Source organism: Dicentrarchus labrax, unplaced genomic scaffold (assembly GCF_905237075.1).
Source record: "Dicentrarchus labrax unplaced genomic scaffold, dlabrax2021, whole genome shotgun sequence".
Classification (NCBI taxonomy): domain Eukaryota; kingdom Metazoa; phylum Chordata; class Actinopteri; family Moronidae; genus Dicentrarchus; species Dicentrarchus labrax.
In genome coordinates, this window is record NW_026136714.1 from 22,052,934 (window position 1) to 22,076,656 (window position 23,723).

At 38.0% G+C, this 23,723-nt stretch overlaps 2 protein-coding genes across 7 annotated transcripts in view; one reads left to right on the forward strand and one right to left on the reverse strand.

Moving 5' to 3' along the window:
- The window catches only part of prdm6 (PR domain containing 6), an 85,169-nt gene that overhangs the window by 39,702 nt on the left and 21,744 nt on the right, over positions 1–23,723 (reverse strand). For all 6 annotated transcript variants that reach the window (XM_051421876.1, XM_051421874.1, XM_051421875.1 and 3 more), the window contains exon 5: positions 10,056–10,183. In XM_051421876.1, coding sequence (XP_051277836.1) covers positions 10,056–10,183 — 128 coding nt within the window. The remainder of the gene's footprint in view (positions 1–10,055; positions 10,184–23,723) is intronic.
- On the forward strand, positions 3,491–8,321 carry LOC127375707 (GTPase IMAP family member 8-like). Its single transcript, XM_051421872.1, has 4 exons — positions 3,491–3,577; positions 3,694–3,757; positions 4,195–4,271; positions 4,828–8,321. The coding sequence occupies exons 3-4, from the start codon at positions 4,250–4,252 to the stop codon at positions 7,617–7,619; spliced, it is 2,814 nt and encodes a 937-aa protein (XP_051277832.1). The 5' UTR covers positions 3,491–3,577; positions 3,694–3,757; positions 4,195–4,249; the 3' UTR covers positions 7,620–8,321.

Here is a 23,723-nt window from a genome sequence, read left to right on the forward strand (position 1 = left end):
TACCCCCTTCTCAACTGACAAAATGTTTGATACTTGCTAGATAAGATCAGAGATGGGAGGTCCCACATAGAGAGACAAAGATATGCTGAGGGTGTTGAAACATTACTTTTGCTTTAATAAAAGAAGTAACTGGAATAACATGTTGAGAGATGAAGATAGACAGAGAGGAAGAGATAAAAGATAAATGTCACAAGAAGGTCACATGTCTCTAACTAGTCTAGTCAAGTTTCAGTCGACTAAAAGTCTGAGAATTATAGTCATATTTTAGTCAGAATTATCCATGACTATTTTCGTCTAGTTTTAGTCGACAAAAACTGATGACATTTTAGTGTAGTTTTAGTCAATGAAAATTGTATTTTAGTCTCTTTTTAGTAATGCAATTCTATTTAACCCAGTTAATATAGTACAAGTACCTAGTATAGTATAGACAAAACCAAAAGTTTCTTTAAGTCACCCATTTCACAAGTCAAACAAGGTTATCTTATTATTATATTATTGTTACCTTATAGACTCAAGAATACGTTCAATCCCAGACACGGAAGACGCTCTGATTTAAATTAACAACATATTTATTTTACATACCAAACATGTAAGAAGTAGTACACACACATACATTTTAATAAAATAAACAAATAAAATAGCTTCAAATGACAATGCCGGAAAAAATTTATATCACATTCAAGTTTAACTTAAAGAGAAACAAGGTGCTTGAATGCTGGAGCTACAATGACATAATAAAAAAGTGCAAATAAAATGTGTGTGTCTGTGACTAACGTTAACCCACCACAGCTGCATCTTCTAAATGATGCCGCGAGTGTCTCGTTAAGACAGTGTAACTACGGCGGTGGCGGTGGCCCGTGGGGTGGTAGCAGTGTACGCCTATATCGTATTTGTGTTGTAATAGGTTAGGTTGTAGTAGGTTATTCTAGGTCATTTTCCACCATTTTAGTGTTTATTTACTACTTTAATCTGCTCCCTTTCTCTTCTCCCCACACTCACACAGCACACACACCTAGCCTGGACCTCTGGTCACTCACGGCAAACACGCCCGCTTGCTCCGCCTCTTTCTGTCTCTCTCTCCCTGTGTGTGTCTCTGCTGACTTTCTCCATCAACAGTACATTTCTTAAACTCACCCGTGATTCAGTTTTCAAGTGCGCCGCATGTGGGTCCAAACCAAAACTAACTTTAGTGAGTGACATCTGCAGTGGTGCGTTCACTGACGCTCCGTAATGTAAGATTTCTGCCGTATACGCATCTCTCTCTCTGTTTCTCAGCAAAATGGGGAAATGGGGAAAACCGCGGTATGAACCGAACCGTGGCTCAAAATTCGAGGTTTGAACCGAACTGTGGATTTGGTGAATCATTACACCCCTATGCATTATATATGACGATATTTAGTCATAATTTTCGTTGACGAAAGCAACACTCTACACGCACACAGGTTGTCAGTCTTATGCCAGTATTGATTATATTTGGGATTTGACATTTACAAGGAACATGAGAAACCTGGTTATTCAGCTCCCTGTACACAATCCCAACATGTTCCAGCTTTTTAATCTGTTGGATTCATTAGTCATGGAAGGTGACAGAGAAGAAAAATAAAATGTATCCTCTGCTCGCTCAGACTCACTACATAATTTATAATTAGAAACTTTTGTTTTACTTACCACCTGTGCAAAAGGACATACCTGTGCAGACAGCAGACAGTGATCAGATACCTTTATAAGGTCTTCAAATGCCACAATGCTCCACCTAGCAAACACTGGATGAATAAAACAAGTGCTTATTCAGGTTTCTGAAACCATGCAAATAAATGTAACACGCTCATATTTAAACTAACACTCACCACAGTTGATCCCACAGTTTTAACTTTATTTGCTTTCTGTAAGATAGCAGACTGATAGTGAGATATTAAAGCATCATGCGTCATGAGGAGCCATCAACCAGTCAGACAGGCAACCAACCATGACTGTTTCATTGTTGTCACACCTGAACAAAGCCCAGCCCTAGTTCTGGAGGTAGAAAGGTTGTCTCAGGTGAGCCGATTTCAGTGTGGAGTTTTTACTTTCATTCTTAAAAAGCCCTTTTCGTCCCCTCTCTCTCTACCCCCTTTTCCTGTCACTATCAATTAAAGGCAATAACCCCCCCCCCCCAAAAAAACTAAAATATTTGTTGGGGAAAAATGTCTTATTCTGTGAATTCTGAATTAGTGCACCTACCGACTCCTACAAGTCCTCATACCTTCATGACAAATTTGGTCATTGGCAATTGCCTTCCAAAGGACCCTTATGACCACTGCAAAAATGACTGTTATGAGTGTGCTTTTATCTGCCACTACTATGATTATGGTCCAATTTATAGAGATGGTAAAATAAATAATTATTTGATTCACATAAGAGTTGCAATTCTAATCTTCAACAATTCTGAATCGATTCACAGAATTCGATGTTGATTTTTTTTTTTACGATGTAAATAGCATGTTGATGGAATAAATAAATGTGCAACTCTTCTCTGTTTATTTTGGTTCATTACACAGTGACCACAGTACAAATTTCTGGATTAACAACTAGTGGACAGTCTACTGAAAGTCACACTGTTCTGCAGAGACACAGAAACAGACCCTCTCTGGCGCAGATACAGTGTTTATTTTACCAGCGTTTGCCAGGTAAAGCAAGACTGAACGGCAGTGAACACCAGCTTGGTTTTGTTACCATGTTGTTACCGATTATTTTGATAGGCTACGTCATTAACAACAAGCCTCCGCCACCCAGTTCACCTGCTGTTGTCAAAATGGAATCACAGGTGAAAATCCCAAACGCAAGTTGTGCTTTTTGGGCAACTTTATAAACTTAACTATAAACAACTTGGTCTCTGGTGTCAACTTCAGACACTTGTAAAACTAACAATTGGTTATCCCTAAGCTCTGGTCCACACTGCCTGTCATCAACACTACTTCTGTCTTTGCCTCTGAGAAGGGACAGTCACTACCCCAGACTAAGTAGTTGATTTCAGTCAACCAACTCACATGAAATTAATTGTGTGAACTATGTGAACACCACCAATGTGTTGACCAGGCAATGGCCATCTGGCCATAAGGAGAATATACCATTTAGTGAACATTTTCTATGTGTGGGCCAAGACAGTTGTCGTGACTTTAATTGAGTTTAAACATCTGCAAACCAATGCAAACAACAGTAATTACAGACCTAGATAGCGTCTTTACATGTCCTATTAACATACTGGTTTCTTAAAACAAATGAGGGATAAATGAGGGTGTACAACGCAACACAAATTGAAGATAAAACCCACCACAGGTGATCCCAGACTAGATTTTTTGTAAGGTAGAAGACTGATAGTGAATCTGATATAGTGACTTTGCATTCTTTATGCTCAGTTGCATCTTAGCATAACGAATGCAAAGCAAATATATCAGTCTGTCAATCAACCCTGGCTTTGGCGTTGTCGTCATACCTGCCCTGCCTACCAATTCTGGTGATAAAAAGGTGGTCTCGGGTAAGCTGATCTCAGTATGGATCTGTTACTTCCCACCATGAGCTTTCAGGAAGAGTGACACAGGTGAGTACACTGAACAGAAAGTAAATGAAACAAATATATTGAATCTGTATATGTATTATAAAAGAAGACTGCATCAACAAATTGTTTACTTGTAACTGTTTGTGGATAACCCTCAGGTGTGTGTCAACTGTGCAGTCCTGGTGATTAGACGGATGAGCATCACAGTTTCTAGTTGTCAGTGTGAGTACAGGATTTTGTAGATACACACTGTATGCTTTCAATCAAAACTTCTACAAATACAATTTCATAGGATATTGTCATATTCTATGAAATTGTTTTAATAAAATCATATTTAGGGTATAGTCATAAGTCCTCTCTCTTGCCAAGTTGAACTGCCATGTTTCTACAGTAGCACAGAACAGACAAACCAAACACTGTAGCATTGTAATGGGCGTTGTAATCAACAAATACACTGATTTAACTAAAGGTTTACAGTAATTACATTTTATAAATTATACTTTTACTTGGATATTTACATGGAAATACCAGACTAATGGAAAAATATTATATATATATTTCCTACAGAACCTCTTGCCATGAGGTTTACGTTCTATGATTATCTGTTGAAAATCATTAATTGTATGAAAACTTTGCTTTCGTTTCTTAAAATCCAACAGACACCAACAGCTTGTCTTGAATTTCTCTCTGACGAGTTTCCATCAAAGTGACATCATGGCATCATCTGCAGCACATGGTAAGTCTAGTGAAAATGATCAATATAGATGTCACAGATACCGTGAGAATGCAACCAACAAAAAGAAATGAGGAACTAAGGAGGAAGAAAAGACATCTAAATGTACGGAGATCTCGGCAACAACGGAAGATTTTCTACAGTTTCTTAACTAAGAAACACAAACTGAGAATCTGAAGAATCCTAAAACCATCCATCCTTTCTGTATTAGTCATTTGATTATTTACTGGTACTGTGACCTAGAATGACAGGGACAGGTGACACTGAAAAGTATCCTTGTATATAAAATATCAACCATTAAAAGAGACTGATGCATTCACTTTTGAACTGGTGCAACTAATATCGGTCTTAGTTTTTAAATCCATGTTGTTGATTTCGAATGAACATGCTCTTAACGACTCACAATCATAGCGAAAGTTGGGGCTGGAAATTTAAGACTAAATGAGAATCAAAATTTAATGTCAAACTAACCTGCTAACTATGTAATGCATGAATTATTGAAATAAATAGGCGCCACGTCAAGTGGAAATTTGTAATGTTTTCTGTTGTTGTTTTACAGCATCGGAACTCAGGATTGTGGTCATTGGAAAGAGCCAGAATAAAAAGACAATACTAACCAACTATATGACAGGGAAAAAAGACTTTCTTTTTCTGAAAATGTCCACGCAATGTACAGTCGCTACTGGACAGTGCAAGAAAATACCTTTAACAGTAGTGAAAACCTCAGATGTCTTCAGCCTGCCTGAGGATAAAGTGAGACACGAGATGAAAAAGTGTGTCGCTCTTTGTCCTCCTGGACCCAATGTTCTCCTGCTGTTAGCGAAGCCATCTGATTTCAGCGAAGATGACAGACAAAAGTTAAAGTTCATTCTGAGCTTTTTTGGTCAAGATGCCTTTAAATACTCAATGGTCATCTTTACACATAACGAAGAGGGAAAGAATTCAGCAGTCGATAAACTCATACGAGACTGCAGACAAAGGCAGCACAGAGTTAACTTTGATAGAAAAGATCTTTCAGAATCTGATCTTGAAGAACTCATCAAAAAGATGGAGACCATAGTGAATGACAACAAAGGAGCACATCTAAACTGCACTGAAGGGGCTCATCACATGACAGTACCTGTAACTTCCAAACGTCCTCTGAACTTAGTGTTGTGTGGGAGACATGGAACCTGGAAGACTTTGGCAGCTAATGCCATTCTAGGAAAACCAAAGTTTGGTCCACCTGCTGCGTCAGAGTGTGTTAAAAATCAGGGAGAGGTGTGTGGACGTCAGGTTTCCACGGTGGAGCTGCCTGCCTTGTATGGAAAATGTCAGGAGGCACTAAAACAACATGTATTTAGGTGTCTCTCCCTCTGTGATCCTGAAGGTGTCCATGCTTTCATCCTGGTCCTACCTGTAGGTCCCCTCACTAATGAAGACAAGGGTGAGTTGGAGACCATCAAGAGCACATTCACCTCTAGAGTGAATGACTTCACCATGATTCTGTTCACTGCGGAGTCAGATCCTAATTCTCCAGCTGTTGTTAATTACATAAAAAGTGACAGAGACATCCAGCATCTCTGTCAGAGCTGTGGTGGACGATACATTGTCTTCAACATCAAGGACAAACAGCAGGTCTCTGAGGTGTTGCATACTGTGGAGAAGATGACATTGGAAGGATCCAGATGCTTCACAAAACAAATGATCGTCAAGCCTCGAGAGAAAAAGGGTACAGGTTGTAAATCTGAACAGAAGATGGCAGGTTATCAACCTCAGAGCAGAGAGAGTCTCAGGATGGTGCTGATTGGGAAGACTGGTTGCGGAAAGAGTGCCACGGCAAACACCATTTTGGGCAGAGAATGCTTCACATCTAGAACCAGCATGAAGTCAGTGACCAGGCTTTGCCAGAAAGAAACAGGAGAGATTGATGGCCGGCCTGTTGCTGTGGTCGACACACCCGGTTTGTATGACACGTCTCTGTCCAATGATGAAGTTAAAGAGGAGCTTGTGAAATGCATCAGCTTGTTGGCTCCTGGACCTCATGTGTTTTTATTGGTGGTGCAGATCGGCCGCTTTACACAGGAGGAAAAAAACACTGTGGAGCTTATCAAGGAGATCTTTGGCAAGAAGTCAGGACATTTCATCATTGTTATATTCACCAGAGGAGATGAGCTTGAAAATCAAACAATTGAGAGTTACATGGAAGAAGAGAGTGATGACTTTGTCAAAAAACTGCTCGCTGACTGTGGAGGAAGATACCAGGTGTTCAATAACAGAAATCGGAAGAATAATGAACAAGTCAGAAAGCTGTTGAACAAAATAAAAGCAATGGGGGAGAAAAATGGTGGCAGCTACTACACCACAGAGATGTTTCAAGAAGCTGAGGCAGCCATACAAAAGGAAGTACAGAGGATCTTGAAACAGAAAGAAGAAGAGATGCAGAGAGAGAAGGAGGAACTACAAAGAAAACATGACGAAGAAATTCAAGCGAAGAAGAAAAAAATTAACAAAGAAAGAGCAGAGAGAGACAAAGCACTGAAGGAAAAGGAGGAGTACATTAACAAAGAACATGAAAAAAGAAAGAGAGAAGAGGAAAGGCGAGAAGAAGAGAACAGGGATTCAAAAATATATGAAGAACTTGAGCGACAGCAGTGGGAACAAAAACTTCAAAATCTAGAGAAAAAAATCCAGTCTGAATCAGACAAAAACACAAATGCTGACAAAAAGCTGATGCAAAACAGAGAAGAGATGAGACAAGAACGAGAGGCTTGGGAGAAAGAACGAAAAGAATGGTGGGAGACACGACATCGAGAAGATCAACAGAGACAAGAGGAAGAGCAAACCCGACTGAAAAAGCTCAGAGAAGAATATCAGCAGGAAAGAAATGAATATGAAAACAAACGAAAAGAAGATAGACTCAGAAGAGAACTAGAGGAAAGAGAATGGAGGAAAGTACAAGAAAACTATGAGAAAAGAGAGCAAGAAATCAAGAAGAAAAATGCAGAAGAGGCCAGAAAGCAAGCTGAAGAATTCAATGAGTTCAGACTCAAATACTCAGCAGACTTTGTAGCTCTGATGGAAAAGCATGACAAGGAAATGGAGGACATGAAGCAAAAGCAACAAAAAAACAATGACCTAATGCTGAGACACTTGCTCACAAACAAAATGTATCAGAAAGAGTTTGAGAGGCTGAAGAAGAAACAAGAACAAGAAATGAATGAGCTTCAACTGAATTACTCTGAAGAAAATGCAGAAGATCTGGATGAAGCAATCAGTGAACTACAGAAAAAACATGATGAAGAAGTCAATGTCTGGGTACAAGAGCATGCGGAGAAAGCCACAGCAGATAAGGCTTGCAGCATTTTATGAAATGCTGTCTGTTATCTAAATGTCACAAACATGATTTAGTTGTCCAACTGTGAGAGCTTTTGGTTTTGAAGACTTCACTGTTTTCCTGTTGAACTACATTTTTACATTTACAGTACATTTTCTGTCTTTTGATTATGTACACTTGATGCTTTTATGCAGTCCTTCATATACATCTCTATATCTATATTTCTAACCAAGGTTTGACATAAACATATTGTATTTTAGTAAGAAAAACTTTCAGATAAGCCTGACCTGAAAAGTGTGCCACTTTAAATAATCTTTTTCCTTTGGAAGTTAAAGAAAACTGACATTTACTTGTTTTCTTTTTCCCTTATAATACACAAGAAACTAAATGACTAATCATAAAAATATCAGTGAAACCTGACTACATGACAGTAGTCACTAGTAAAGCATGTAACATGCTTTAAGAGATCATTAAGTATTTAAATCATGTACATGTAATTTTTTTTTTCTAAATAATAATACCTTTCAGTCTCACAGAGTTAATATCATGTGTTTTTTTCTTTGGTTCTGTTGTGTTCAAGACTAATACTGTCTGTGTCTTGTTTGATTTTATTTTAATTTTATGTAAAATGAAATTATTTCCCCATCCATTTAGAATTTGTTTTACCTGATCAATCTGGAAATATAATCTCTTGTTTCTTGTTTATGCAAATAAACGGATCAAATAAAACTGAACAACAGTGTACATGGTGTTTCAATGGTTGCCTGATAGAAATTAGGTCTTAACTTTTTTCTTATAGAGCTGATGTATGTCAATTTATAACCATCTTCTATTATGAGCAAGTTGCTTACAGGGAGTGTAGTATTTGTAGAGATACCACTAAATTACATTTTTTGTCTCTTTTTTTCCACTTCATGTTTTGAACAGAAACCAAGTGTCCATTTAATCTTTCATAATGATTATTACCGATCCGATGTGAGATCATTATCAATATTGACACAATACTATGATTCAAATTTATCTGTACAGATTTTAGATACAGCAACTGCCCAGAAACAGCTGTAGATGCTATGTTCTTATTTAAAACCCAAAGTTAATGACATTCAAAGTTGTTTTTGTATAATTGGTAGTTACTTTGATTGAGTTTACTTTTGTTACTGTACCAATAAACCAACATACCTGTAAAGTATATTCACTATCATTGCTTGTTACATTATGAAAAATAGTTCGGTAGTGAGTGCAAAGACCTAGCTTTCATTTCCATCTTTTGTTTAAATCGAAGACTAAAGCCTTTATTTGGAATCTAAATGGAGAAAAAAGGACTGTTGACTGACTCTTGAAACGTTGGAATATTTATGTCCAGTTTAGGTAGTGAATTAATCTAGTGGAATTTGCTGGGTAAAAATAGGGAACAGCAATATTAACACATACTTTATGCTACCAGCACATACTTTAACTACCAACGAAGAAGCTCCAACAAATCAACTGATGTATTCTGAAGATACCAAACGTGTATTATCACAGTTTCTTTATCTTAGTTATCAGCTGGTTTCGCCAGATTCCGAACTCACTGTCCTCTGGGCCCGATGTGATTCTGGAGTTGGTGCCCCCTAACCATAACCCGCCAACACAATGTATCATCTAAACAACATGTAACCATTAAATAACAACAAATTAAGCATCCCAACTGTTTCTAAGAGAGGTACTTCAACTCACAAATGCCAGCTCATCCTAAGGAAACAATGGAGACATGCCAAAACAGTTGACTCAGAGTGTCAGCAGAACTTATGCTAATGCCAGCTACAGTAATAACCATGAATGCATAATTAACCCCCATACTACAGCTGGAAACCACTCTCTATTGTAAGCATGATACCACTGCTGGGCCTACAAAATGCGCAAATGAACCATTGTTTTTTTCAGTGGTATGCGTTGATTAAAGTAGCGACAAGGGCATATCAAACTGAGGAAGTTGCATACCGTACCCAATGATTCGGGGCGAAAACATTACGCCCCCAGTGGTTGGGGTGTGACAGTGCTTTAATGTTTGAAATGTTTAACTACCACTCAGAGTCACCAAATTCAGAAGTTTTTAACCTTACTTTACTATATGACCAGATACAATACTTGTAAACATTTGTGTGTTTAGTGCAAAAACATATCATATAAAATAACTAAAAAAAGATACCTGATATAATTCATGAATTGAAATAAAGAAAAGGAAAGCACTGGATTGATTGATGTTTGATAACTGCTGTAGACGCTCTGAAATACTTTTGTAGGACAGACCATCACCCTCATCCCTGTCCTTCTCTGAGGGGGCCTAATGGTGACTCTGAAAATGTACTACTTGTCTAGTCTTGTGTGTTTCCATGGTATTTGGGTATTACATGGTATTGGTATACAGTACATGTATTTTTACACACTCCTGGTACACAAAATGTCAGTCAAAGAATTAGACTTGTTCTTACCTGTACTGTACAACCATCATGTTCTGCTCCCCACAGTGTCTGGCACAGCGGATGTACCTCATCCAGCTGGACTTACTGGGATCATTACCATCAATAAAGTGCTGTAACGTCCCTTCTGCATCATAGATCTGGAACACACAAATATACAAAGTCAGTCAGATGTACAGACAGAAGTGCTCTGCTCATTATTATTAATTAAGTACTGCAATGGCCTCTATGTCCTGCATAGCCGTCACCATTAAATGTTCACATTTGAGAGGCTGGAACTGGTAAGTGTTTGGCAATTTGTTTAATATCGACTTGAGCACAAATGAGCAGAATCAACAACTAGCCCAACAACCACCCTGACTCTTATTATATTTCAGTCATTAGACCACTACACATAAGATGTCTTAAATTTTTGTTGTTTTAAAAGGGATCCAAAAAGTATAAAGCTTAAGATATCCATTTAGAAGCTCAGAATTACCATAAAACATCCTATTTGATTCAATCTGTGTCTGATTCACCAGCTCACTGCGAGGCCTGTGCATTATGACTCAACCTGTGTATTTTTCAGGTTACAATCTTGCTCTGAACAAAAGAACAGGCAGATCGACATTAGACAGTCTCTCACTCTACCAATATATCATTTTTAAGTTATATTGTTTATAAAGGTTTCTCCATCTAAAAGCATTTCCAGGTCAAGTCAGTAAAACTGCCAAATTGTACCATCCTTGAATGTGTGTTTTTTTCTTTGTATATAGTTTATCCAAGAACTTACAGGTAATTTACTGTAATATTATAGTTTTAACAGATGGACTTATAGTAAAATCAGCTAATGTTATCAGTTGTTGGTATGCTAACAACCTGTCCAAAAAAATGGAAAATCAAATCAGACTTTTATTTATTGCAGGACATTATATGAGATATTATGAGCAGTATTAGGGAGCTGCTTTGTTACATTAAATACAAAGAAAACTGCGACACAACTGATTTTAATGGAGCTAACATTAAGCTAGTTAGCCAACACTGAGTTTTTAAAGTTAAATTACTTTACAGTAACTGAGAAACATAACACAGGTCTGTAGGAGAAGACAACAGGACAGGGGGTAGTTTACATTGGACTGACATTATTTTGACCACACATGCTCTTTAGAAGGTTACTAACCTGAAGAAAATCGAGGTAAATAAGATTAGCTAAAGGCAGCTAACCTAGCTAACGTTGGCTAACCCGTTATTCTCCGTCGACCCTTGTTTCCCTCAGGGAGGTAACGTTACTAACGTTACTACGTTACTACGTTACTACCATCTTGTGGTAAATACTGAGGCACACATTCAACTGTAGTGGTCCAAAATCGACACGCCAAGAATTATTTAACTGGTAATTAGTTCGAGTAGTTCAATGAAATCTATTTTCGAGTTGGAGGTAAAGCTAAGAAAGTAAAACTTATTAATACTCTCAAAGTATCCGTCTCAACCCGAACAAGAAAACTGCGGCCAAACGACACCTGACTTGTGTATCACTCCGCCGTGCTGAACAATCACAAAATTAACTGAAAGTAATGTACGCAGAGTTAAGTAGTTCTTCTTATAACCACTCTGACATTATAAACAATATACAGAATTATTTGTCCAGTATCACAATGAATATCAGTAAATTAATTATTTTTTATTTATACAGTATAGTGGCAGTTGCAGCTGACAATCATTTTTATTTCTGGATGTGAACCAACAGTTACTATTCTGTGCACAATAATTTCATAAAGTAATTATATTTTAATAGTGGCTTTTTTTTAAAATGGCCAACAGGTGACAAATAATCAATAAATAATATAATTCAATAATCAACCAATCTGTAATTAGTGTCCCTGTCAATACAAGTAATAAAATTAAAATAATTCACATCATTGAGAGAGCTGTGTATAGAAAACTAGGGCAAAGAAAGTGGGAGTTAAAATATCTTTAAAAGCAAGCCATATTTCATGTTTCATGTATTTTTGACTATGGTCTTCCTTAAATAATGTTTACTATATTTTACTACTGTATGCAACAAGGTATTTCCATTATCTTCATGCCAATTAAATAATTGACTGTGTTTTGGGAAACCTCAGACTCACACTGTCTGTCAGTGGTTAAAAGGATTATTAAGCTTGCTTTACATGGAATAATTTACATTTGTGATAAGGGAAAGCAAAAAGGACTGAATAAAAGTGGTTTATTCATGCATTTCCTGAAAACTTTTATCCTACACAACACCTCTATTGAGTTATTAATGTATTATTTTAAGTACCAAACATGACTTAAATCTGTATGAACAAACTCTGCATTTATTTATTTTTTAATGTAGGTTTTCTAATGCAATTTATTTCATAGAGCTACAGTCTGTTTTCTCTTTTCTGATTGTGTTTTGTGTGTCTGACTTCACTATAAAAACAGAAATTGGATATAAAAGCATTAGGATGCATTACCGATCTAAAAGAAAAAAGGGGAAGGCAGTCAGAGGCCTAAGTTAGGAGACGAGGAAGCTGCTAAGGATGTGCAGTCTCTTCTGCGTGTCATTGATCACATGAGAAAAGATATATAAACTATTACAGATAGATATATGTATAATAGAGAGAGTTGGGCCTTGGAATGAAGTCTGAGAGATTAAAAAAAAAGTCCCTGCAGACACGTCACGTCTGAAATCCTGTGAGATTTCACTCCTACTGTGTTTAGGACATATTTTCAAGACATGTAGTTACACTTAAGTGTTAAAGTTACAGTTAAGTGTCAGTGGAAACTCTGATATGAAGAAATGTTACTTTTTTGTAGAGCCTAAAATACACAACTCTCAGCAAAATAAGATTTTGTTCCAGAGTATTTATGCCCACAGATTAGTTTAAGTGGCGGACTGTAAAACTGTAGGTAGTATGGGCATATTTATGGGAAAGCAAAGTCAAAAATCTACACATTTTATGAGATCCATCTCATAATTGTGGGATCATGTTTCAGTTTGAGGTCAGAGTTTTCTTAAGCATGAACGGTTGCAGCTGAAAATGATTACGAGTCCTGCACTTGCTGCTCAAACAAAAAGAAATAACTCCAGTTGATTTGAAATGTTTTAAGCAAGCCTTGGCAACAAATCATTAGCCTCTTATCCACAGTCAGGCTGAAGCTGTGATTATTACAGGCCTGCTGGGTGTTAAACGTTATACAAACCTGATTTACACCTGCTTAAAAGCCTCGCTGCACCGCCTGCCAACGTCTTAGCCATTAAAACAAGTTCTGAGGTCTAAAAATACGTTTTCAGAGTGACAGTGGAAGATAGTATATGATGCATGGACATGAAGCATTAACCAAGTCTCCTTTTTTTCTGCTCTTGTGGCAGGGCATAAAGTCGGTGCTATTAGTCCGTCCAGAGCAACAGACCAGACCGCAATAACAATTTTCTAATGATAATCATGATCGCCAAAGGATGAATCCTAATGATTTTGGCTTTTCCTCTACCGGAGTCAAAAGTTCCACTTTTACACATGAAGTATTAAAATGTAATTGTCAGATTACCATGAAATTTTCTGATCAAATTCCCCAGAGAATGAAATGACCCCATGACCTCTTCTCTAGTGCCACCCTCAGGATAAACTTTATATTTCACCACACTGGCATTGGTGAGGCTATAATCCAAAATTTAAACTACACACCGACTCCAACAAACACTAAATCCAACCTGAAGACCAGCCAATATCAGAATAAGTACAGTAGACTAGTGTACAGGAAGAAAACTGCTTTTTAAATGTATTTTCTGAGCCATTATTTTATTTTCTTACAAACTGTAGCTCTATAGTAAAAATGGGAAACTCGTGAAACTTGGTGGAGCATTCTTGATATAGTTATCTTGTTCACACATCTGCCTGTGTATGCTTTATTCGAGGCACCAGAGACAGACAGAAATCAGAGCATAACCAACAAACCCCATCAGGGGCACACACTGACATAATGAATCTGTCAGAGTTGTCTGGATTAGTTTATTTATTATATTTATTTAAAAAAAGAAGTGAGACTGATTATTAGTCCATTGTATGGCGTGACCTTCAAAAACACTGGATCCTACATTTCCCACATTTCGACTCTTCCAGTCCAGTACATGACAATTCCTTTTACACACCTCCAGTTTGTAACTACTATAAATCTGTCATCTCCAATCAAGCTGAGACAAGCTTAATGATATCACTATTAGATCACCAGGCTCGTTTTCTCATACTCGACTAAGCTCCTCCAGACACACACAGGACAACTTACACTGTTTTTACAAACTGAGCAGTATTCCTCACAACCAGTAAATATACGAATTAACTGATCTTCAGGAGACACCACTTTAGGTAGGCTATGTAGTTTTGTTTCTTAATAGAAACATTTACTGTAATTCAGAATAAATTCACTCTTTTGAGTTAGTAAATATAGTTATTGTGTTATACTATCATTTGAGTAGTCCCCTAGTGTCCATGGCAACAGTTCTTACACTTTTTCTAGAGAAAATGTAGTAATGCTGCCCAGTGGACCAAATAAATTAATATACAAAAAACCAGACACCAACTATTGGCACTGTGGATATAAAAATGAAGAAATTCAGACTTTCACATCTCAACTTCCAGTGTAAGATCAGCGTAATTAAAAAAATTAAAAATGAAAGAAAATAAATCAACTGATGAATTCACAGCTACAATCAGCAGTTAAAATAAGTCGATCTCCCTCAGCCTCACTGTGTGTTCATTATTAATCCATCCCTCCATCCATCCGTGGTGATGCAGTGTGACTGTATTGAGGAGGCGTTGAGTGCGTTTATAAGGTGATGACCTGAGCCAATAGCTGGCCTCTCTGCTGTCCATACAGCCAACAAACAATCAATGCTGTAAATGACTTCCAGAATCAAAGGAAACAGCCTCATTTATTATTCTCTGCATGTAAGCACTTTAATGTCTGTCACTGACTGTCTGTCTGCGTACTCCTCTTCCTTTATCTAAATCGTTGTCTCATCTAGTTTTTAATGTCATATATAAACTTTAAACATTATATTTTATGCATTTGATTTCTATATATATATTAATATCTATATATATTTTATTTTTCAGGAAGTTCTGCTTCTAGTCTACTGGGCTGATGGGAAATGTGGTCTTACTTTGAAGAAACATAAAAACTAATTCTGTCTAACACAGTGTCCTTTGTTTACAGTAATTCTACCAATGAAGCAATAAGTCTTTAATTTATTCCTCTGTCTGCACTCCTTTCTTTTACCCCTCTGTCGCTGAGTGCTATCTGTTCCGAGGTAGAAATTATGTGTGTGTGTGTGTGTGTGTGTGTGTGTGTGTGTGTGTGTGTGTGTGTGTGTGTGTTTCTATGTACTTCAAAGGGATGTTTTAAAAAAGTGTTAGTTTTAGGGTTGTGGTTAGAATTATCTTTAGGTTCAGATAAGGGACTAGGGGGATTGCTCTTGTCCCTGAGGGTCCTCACAGGTATAGCAGTGTGAATGTGTGTGTGGTGTGTTATGTTCTCTGCAGCATGTAATGAAACTCCTGCACTCTGCTGTTGTTTAAAGCTTTTGTTACTCGCAGCCATTTGTCACTGACGTCTATTTAAACAAATCACAGTACGTTTAACAGCCTCCCGCGTCGCCGTGCTCCACTTTACTCTGCACTGCAATGGCTTTTGCTTTCCAAAAGAGTACAAGCACCCAAAGCTTGCAACAGGTTGCCATATGAAATAGTCTTTAAAGCTCTGTGTTATTTCTAGATTGCCAGAATATTCAATCTAAAGTGCAGATGTTACTTATCTTACTGTATTGTTAATGACAGAAGAGTGACAGGAAAAGGTTGGAGGCAGGTTGGGTTCCAACCCATGGCAGCTGCAGCAAGGACAGCCTTGATACATGGGGCACCAGGTGAGCTATGGGGCTTAATTCTTCTTTTCTCTTCAATTGTTGTTTAAATCTTCATGCAATACATTTTTTTGCCTTATGTAAAGCACCTTGAATTTCCTAAAGTGCTGTACATATAAAACAACCCTTTGCAAAATGCAATCACATATAGGAATTGTAAAATATTAAAATGTAAAACGTGTATAATGTGAATTTATGAATTTTGTCATGACCCTCGTGGTTCAGTGATCCTTAGTTTTTAGTAGTAAAACTTTTTTCACCTGCTCTGATAATATGTTATATCATGCCTACATTGACAGAACCACCTGTGTGTGACCCTCTGCTGACTGTACAGTAAAATGTCTGAAGCCTCTCAGACCAGCAGCTGGTTTCTAGCTTGATGCTGTTCTGTCAAAGACGTTTTGGCTGCCTGTGTTTATCGAATCCATCGCTACAAAATTCCATCTACAAGACAAACGGCCAAATATAACATGTTGTTTAGCTCAACAGCTAGAAAATGTTGCAAACACTGCCAGGCTGCCGGCTTCAGTTCAGAGCTCCGGCTGTCATTTTTCCATCTGAGTACAACAATCATGACAAAACTTTTTTTTTTGCTACAGCATCAGGTTCTGAAAGCTCAATAAATTATCCTTGTTTGACCCTCAGTTTGTCCGGGACAGATGACCCTTTCAGCACCGCACTGCTTTATATTCACACTCTGAGACCACACATCATACGAGCTGCGGCTGCTGGAGGAGCTGAGGGTTCAGTGCTTTGTTCAAAAGAACTACAGCGATGGGTTTTTTAAGGTTTATCTGCCATATACTGCTGCAACTAATGATTATTTGCATTATGGATTAATCTGAGATTTATTTTCTCAGTTAATTGTTCTGTAAAATGTTGGTAATTAGTAAAAAATAAATCACAGTTTCCCAAAGTCCAATGTGATATTCAGCTTACAGTGGTGTCCAACATTTTTGCCTGAAAAATGTTATAATCAATTATGAGAATATATAGCTGATTGATTTTCTGTTGACTGATTCATTAATTGTAATTACTAATCTGTCCTGAACCCAATTTAATTTGAAGTGATCTTTTTTGCGATTTCTTTTTCGAGTGTCTTTTAGAATTTCAAAAACTCTCAAAGAATTGTCTGGTGTGTCCAACATTAACTTTAAAATTTTTGTGCGCATCCAAAGTTTCCAAATATACAAAATGTATACACCGTGCAAAGTTACTTTTTCTAAACTAAACTCTAAACTACTCAACTACCAGAGAGCTCCTTGACCTCGCTGATTTTATTTAATAATAATAATGTACTTTATTAATACATTTTACTATTTTTAATGAACTACAGGTCTAATGAAGAAGTCACTAACAGAAAGTAGTGATTATTTACTTTGAGCTTTTTAGTGAAACTGAAGTGGAGGATGTCAGAGAGATGGAGAGTCTAATCTGTCAGTCTTTGCCTCTTTACATTTACAAGAACCAGAGGAGTGGAAGCAAGAGGGGAGGATTAATTCTCTCTCTCTCTCTCTCTTACACACACACACACAGACGCATACACATACACATACACATACACATACACGCATGCACGCTTACAGACTATGTGTGTATTTAAGAGGGTGGATTACAGCTCACTCTTTCAGTCATTGATCTCTGCTGTCAGAGCTTCACTTACAGCTACACACACACACACACACACACACACACACACACACACACACACACACACACACACACACACACACACACACACACACACACACACACACACACACACACACACACACACACACACACACAATGAGGCTATCTACCGAACTCAGATATTCTGTTATTTGTATTTTATACTGAAATCTGAAAGGAAAAAAAAGTGTACAACTAAGTCATAGTAAAACTCTAATTTGTTTTTGGACATTATATAAACTACAATTATATCGAAATATGAAAAAGCATCACAGCACTCACACTTGTTGCCTGGAAAGTTCAAACAACAAAATCTTGAATTACAACTGACAGTAAACTGATTGGAGTAAAAAAATTGTCTTTTGAAGTTTGAAGACCTTTGCCCTTTATTTTTTCTTATATGATGTGTGTATGTGTGCATTTTGCTCACTGAGGAAGGCATCAGCAACACTGAATTACAAAACATAAAGATTCAGTAAATGTAAACCTCACTGTACATCAAACAAACAAGGTGAAACAGTTCCCTGATTCTGCTCATGGCATTTCTAAGGGGAATTTGACAGTAACAGCAATTATATGAACAAATGTATATTTATATTTATATATATATATATATAAACCTTCTTAAAGTCTCTTGCAGATTAATCCACTCTTCCTCTCTGTGTGTGTTGTATGACTAAACACAGTGGTTCCATTTTCCATCTAGCTGTTTATCTTTGTCGTACACAGCTATGTGTACTTACGTTTGCCACGAGCAACAAACACAGCCACATTTCAAGTGGTGGGAGTGTTTGATATTTAAAGGAACAGTTTGACATTTTGGGAAATACTCTTATTTCGTTTTGGGCGAGAGAGAGAGAGATGAAAAGATTGAAACCTCTCATGTTTATATGGTAAATATGAGGCAACGGCCAACAGCTGCTTGACTTAGCTTAGCAATAAAGACTGGGAAACAGCTTGCTTTGTTCAATCCAGAGGTAACCATATCTTTAAAGCTAGCCGATGAACAACATAAAGTTAGAGCTTTTTCTTCTCTCCTCCCCGATCATCTCACAACCTCTCGGACTTATCTTGTGACCCTTTGGAGGGGGCCAACCCTTAGATTGGGAACCACTGGACAAAACTGTACATAAAGTAAACTAACTCCACCCAGAGCATACACAGATGTATTAGTATTAACAATCTAATAAAAGTCTAGTCCGTTTTCTGCAGAGTTCTTTTGATACTTTAAGTATAGATTTTACTGATATTGCTTCACTTAAGTAGGATTTTAAATGCAGGGCCTTCACTTGTAATAGAGTATTTTAGCAACTTAGCTGAAATGCTGAACTACTCCTTTAAAATACAGATTTTCAGTGGAATTTTCTATATAATATTGATAATAATAGTGAGCCAGTGACAAAAATGTAGCCTTTTGTGCTGAACACACTCTTTATTTCTGAGTGACGCCTGCTGGTGAGCGATCTGCACAACTTCAGCCAACAGCTGAGTGAGTGTGTGTGTGTGTGTGTGTGTGTGTGTGTGTGTGTGTGTGTGTGTGTGTGTGTGTGTGTGTGTGTGAGAGAGAGAGAGAGAGACAGAAAGTGTGTCTGAAATTTACTGACAGTGTTTTGACCTTTTGACCTTATTACAGAGAGTAAATCTTCTCCTTGTCTGGACCGAGCAGACGCTACAGAGATACCCTGTGTGTGTGTGTGTGTGTGTGTGTGTGTGTGTGTGTGTGTGTGTGTGTGTGTGTGTGTGTGTGTGTATGTGTGTTTGTGTCTGTATGTATGTTTCCAGGCAGGAATGTGGTTCAGTTATCAGCTGAAAACACTTACTACAGCTCTAAAGCAACGCTGGCATGTAAATGGCTGCTTCACCATCAGAAGACAATGTGTGTGTGATAAGTGTGTGTGTGTGTGTGTGTGTGTGTGTGTGTGTGTGTGTGTTAAATGTGTTTATCACTGGGTGTGTGTCGTGTGTGTCACTAATGCAGCTGTGAGTTATCATGTCTAAAGGTGTTAGACAGTTAAAGGAGTTAGTTACAACCCTCTCTCACTTAAACACACACACACACACACACACACGCGCATGCATGCACACACACACACACACACACACACACACAAACATGCAGAGTGTATTTGAAGCTTTTTAACACCAAAACATTTCAGATCATCCATCAGCAGAGTTCAGCAGGTCATCCTGAGTTTACTCAAGATTATATGTTTTTTTTAAATTTTGAACTGAAGCCACTGTGACGTGATTAAAAAAAATTTAACTGGTTGCTGGTAGATTACACAGAGACTTAGGTCTGCTTCAAAGAGCTTTTCAGGCAAAATTTAGCAATGTGTTTGGAGATTTTGGAGAAACCTCACACCTTGTGCCGAAAAGATAGAAATATTCTGTATGCTCAGCTAAAATAATCCAAGAAAAGCTTTGTAATACACACTGTAAAAGAGTAGCTAATTCAGGAAGGCAACCTTCATACAAAGAAAATATGATGGCTCCTCCAGAGTGTGTTGAGATGCACAACTGATCTGCTCAGAAAGTACATGTAGCGGTGCTCAGCTAGAGTTGTTACTATGGAGTCATTGTTTATGCAACATTTCAGGTGATTTCAAGTCAATCATATATAAGAACAACTAATGGAATTGTAAAGATTATCCAGGCTTCCCTTCCTGCTTCCTCCCCCCTTTTTAATCACCTCTGGTAGTAAGGAAATGAAGAGTAGTTTTTTTAAAGAGGAACTTAACACCAAGCCAAGAAGTGCTTCACTGACCTCTTCTGGAGGAAAGCCCTGTTTCCCCAAAGCATCTTGAGGCTAAGATGATGTTGTAAATCTGTGGGCTAAGATAGTGATGTCAGAGTGTACTGACCACACCCTGAGTACACTTCTACAGGCTTCATTTAAAAAGCCTGCTACTGTGGTGGATTTAAGCACTGGTGGACATTTCTGACTTTTGAGAATTGAGAGCCAGCAGCAGAAAAGTGTTGCATTCACAAGCTACTGTATATTTCAGAAAATAAAATTCTCACAACAAATTATACAGACACTTTGTATAGGATAATGTGTATCTGAATTTTCTTGCAATAATAAGGTCCCAGTGGGGCATTCAAATATCAGATGTCGGAGCTCCCCACCAGCACATGAACACAGCACTTCAGCAAAACTGTCTAATGCAACACATCCGCTGTTTCTATCATCAGTACAGAAGATGTTTAGATGCTCAGTAAACAATTAGCAGTGTCTGCAGACACAACATCAGCGTCAGAAAAAGTCAGACTGTCAGTCTGCTTCTTTTTCTTCTCTTTCTCTACAGAACACACCGTTGTCTTCTTCTTCTTCTTTATCAGTCCAAATCCTGTAAAACTGTTCCTGAGAGACGATCAATGCTCGCACACTTCTGTTCTACAGCTAATCAATGAAACTCCGCTAATTCTACTGTTATCTGCTCTCTTCATCGGCCTCTACTCCTCCTTATCTTACTACGTCTCCTCCTCACTCCCTCCTCCCCTTCTCCTTCCTCCTTCACCTCTTCCTCTTTTTCCTAATCTTGGTGTATCTCGTCCTCCTCCTGCAGGTGGTGGACAAAATAGTGTGAACAACTCATGAAAAAGGACTTTAACTCTAAAGTAAGTGACTCATAATCACTGACTAAAAGGTGGTATAACAAAGGTAGGTTATTTCAGGCTGAATGCTGGCAGTTGTGAGTGATAAAAGAGATCTCTGTAACAAGATATTTGATTAGTATACTAACAGAACAGTAACCAGGATTTTTGTTATGAGTCACCACAGCTTCACTTGCCATAAAAAGGTTCCTAAAAAATTAAGGTAACACAACAATTCCTATATTTAGTTGATTATACACTATTGAAAACATACCTATGCATACTATATTTAATTTCTGCCAATAGATCCTTCTAAATGTTACACACTGGACCTTTAATCTAAACTCAACTCAACCAACTAATGTCTAATTAAAATTAAAAAATTGTGGGCCGGTAAACCAAAGAGCTGGAATTAGGTTAAAATTGATAAATAATGATAAAAAAAATCTGCCTTAAAACCTTTAAACTGAATAATCAATTCAATCCCTGAAGGTAACTTCATTACACAAGACAAGATGTGTTCCTTCATCACCATGAACACACACAGTGACCAGCTGTGTGTGTTACCAAGCCTTTATAAAAAAATGGACCAATGAACCAAAACAATGGATGTACCGCACTTTCTCAGTTTCTCATTTGTCTCATCCATCCCTTCTTCATCATCATCATACACACTCTCCATATCCACCCGATTCTATTCTCTGATGTCAATCTGGAAGCTAAATCTTCTGTAACCACAAAAAGTGTTCATGGTCGACTTGCCAGGTGAAATGAAATGAGGGTTAAATAAAACCAAAATAAAGACAGACTCCTCTTCATTCATCTAGGCTGGTATTCGTTCACCAAATCTCTCAGTTTTCTTAAACACAACCTGTCATTGAGGTGTCCATTTTTCAGCGGTAAGCCTCATAAACCCTGCTGCCATTGCTACCATCACCACCTCCGCTGCCGTCATGCCCAAGAGCAACAGTCTGGGCCTCCAGCGAGAGCCCCTTCACCATCTGAAACTGTTTTCAGTAAGCAGCGAGCCGACTCATAAATCAGGAGGGTAATAATCGTTCAGAGAAATGGATAATATTTAGATAACCGACCCTGATTCACCTCAGTATCAACAGCAGCCAGTTCCCATCTGAAGGCAGAGCTGCTGCTTTCTCACAAAACAATGAGGAGCAGCGAGGAGCAGCAGAGCGTCAAGCACCAACACACCCAGACTGAGGTATCACCACCCACAGGACTGAGGTACAACCACCCACAGGACTGACGTACCACCACCCATACAAGGTACCAACAATCAAAACAAAAAGCCCCTACCTACTAATCTCATGGACCTTGACCCACCAGACAACAAACACCTCCTCCCCCCAACTGAGAAACATCAACTAACTCCTAACCCATCTAACTCACCCATATGTCCCGTATACCCAATTGCTTCACCTACCTACCCAACGGACCAGTTGCACCACATATACCAATCCCACTTACTCACTGGACTGACCCACAGCTATCACAAGGTGCGGACGATGAGGATAGAGTCCTGGTCATCAGTATATGTTATAATCATCTACTAATATAATGATATGTAACATGATATATTAAGAAATTGTTGAAATAAAGATAAAATAAACAAGGTACATTGATGGCAAAATCATCTAAATCCAATAATACTATAAAACGTTCCTGTACACATTGATTTATAGCATTATTTGCCTCAACCTAACAGTGACAACAAGAAATATTAAAGAGGTTTGCATTTGTGATGGTTGACAAATCTATATCCTCTAATGGTTTATATGCATATTGTCAAATCAACCGACCCTGTAACCCAATGACCCGACCCTCTAATTTCCCATCCACACATTCACCCTCCTAATCCTAACCTTCCACCGAGCTGCCCCACTGACTCCAAACCACTGGTATGATCATCCATCAACCCTGCCTACCTGTCCCACCAACCCTCACCCATTTGTCCCAATGATCTCCACACTCTGGTCTGATGTATCTCAACCCAGCTGCTTGACTCTCGCCAACTGATCCCATCAACATCCACCAATCAATGTCTTGCATTTGAAACTAGTGTGATGATTTACCTTATTCTGTCTTCTCTTGCGTATTGAAACCTGAAACCATGAAAACGGAGACTCAAAACTGTATCTGTATATAACAAGTTTTGAAGGTGGAGTATGAGCATGAATAACTCAGATTAATTATTCTTCCCACTGTCCCTCACCCTCTTGATTTGCCATTAAGCTCACCTGTCAATCTGACCAAGCCTTCAACACCAACCTAGTCAACAAGTAATCAGAGTGAAGTCAAGGGTACAAAATGTTCACCTTCCAGAAGTTTACTCAGTCTAGAGGTCTAAAACCCTTCCCTTGGGATGAGAAGGATAAAGAAGGTAGAAAAGGTTTAACTACCTGGTAAGTTCTGAAAATATGTGTTACTTGATTCAAGCTATATGAACTATGTCAGCAAATAGCGCTTATCAATCCCAACTCCATTCAGAAAACAAGTAT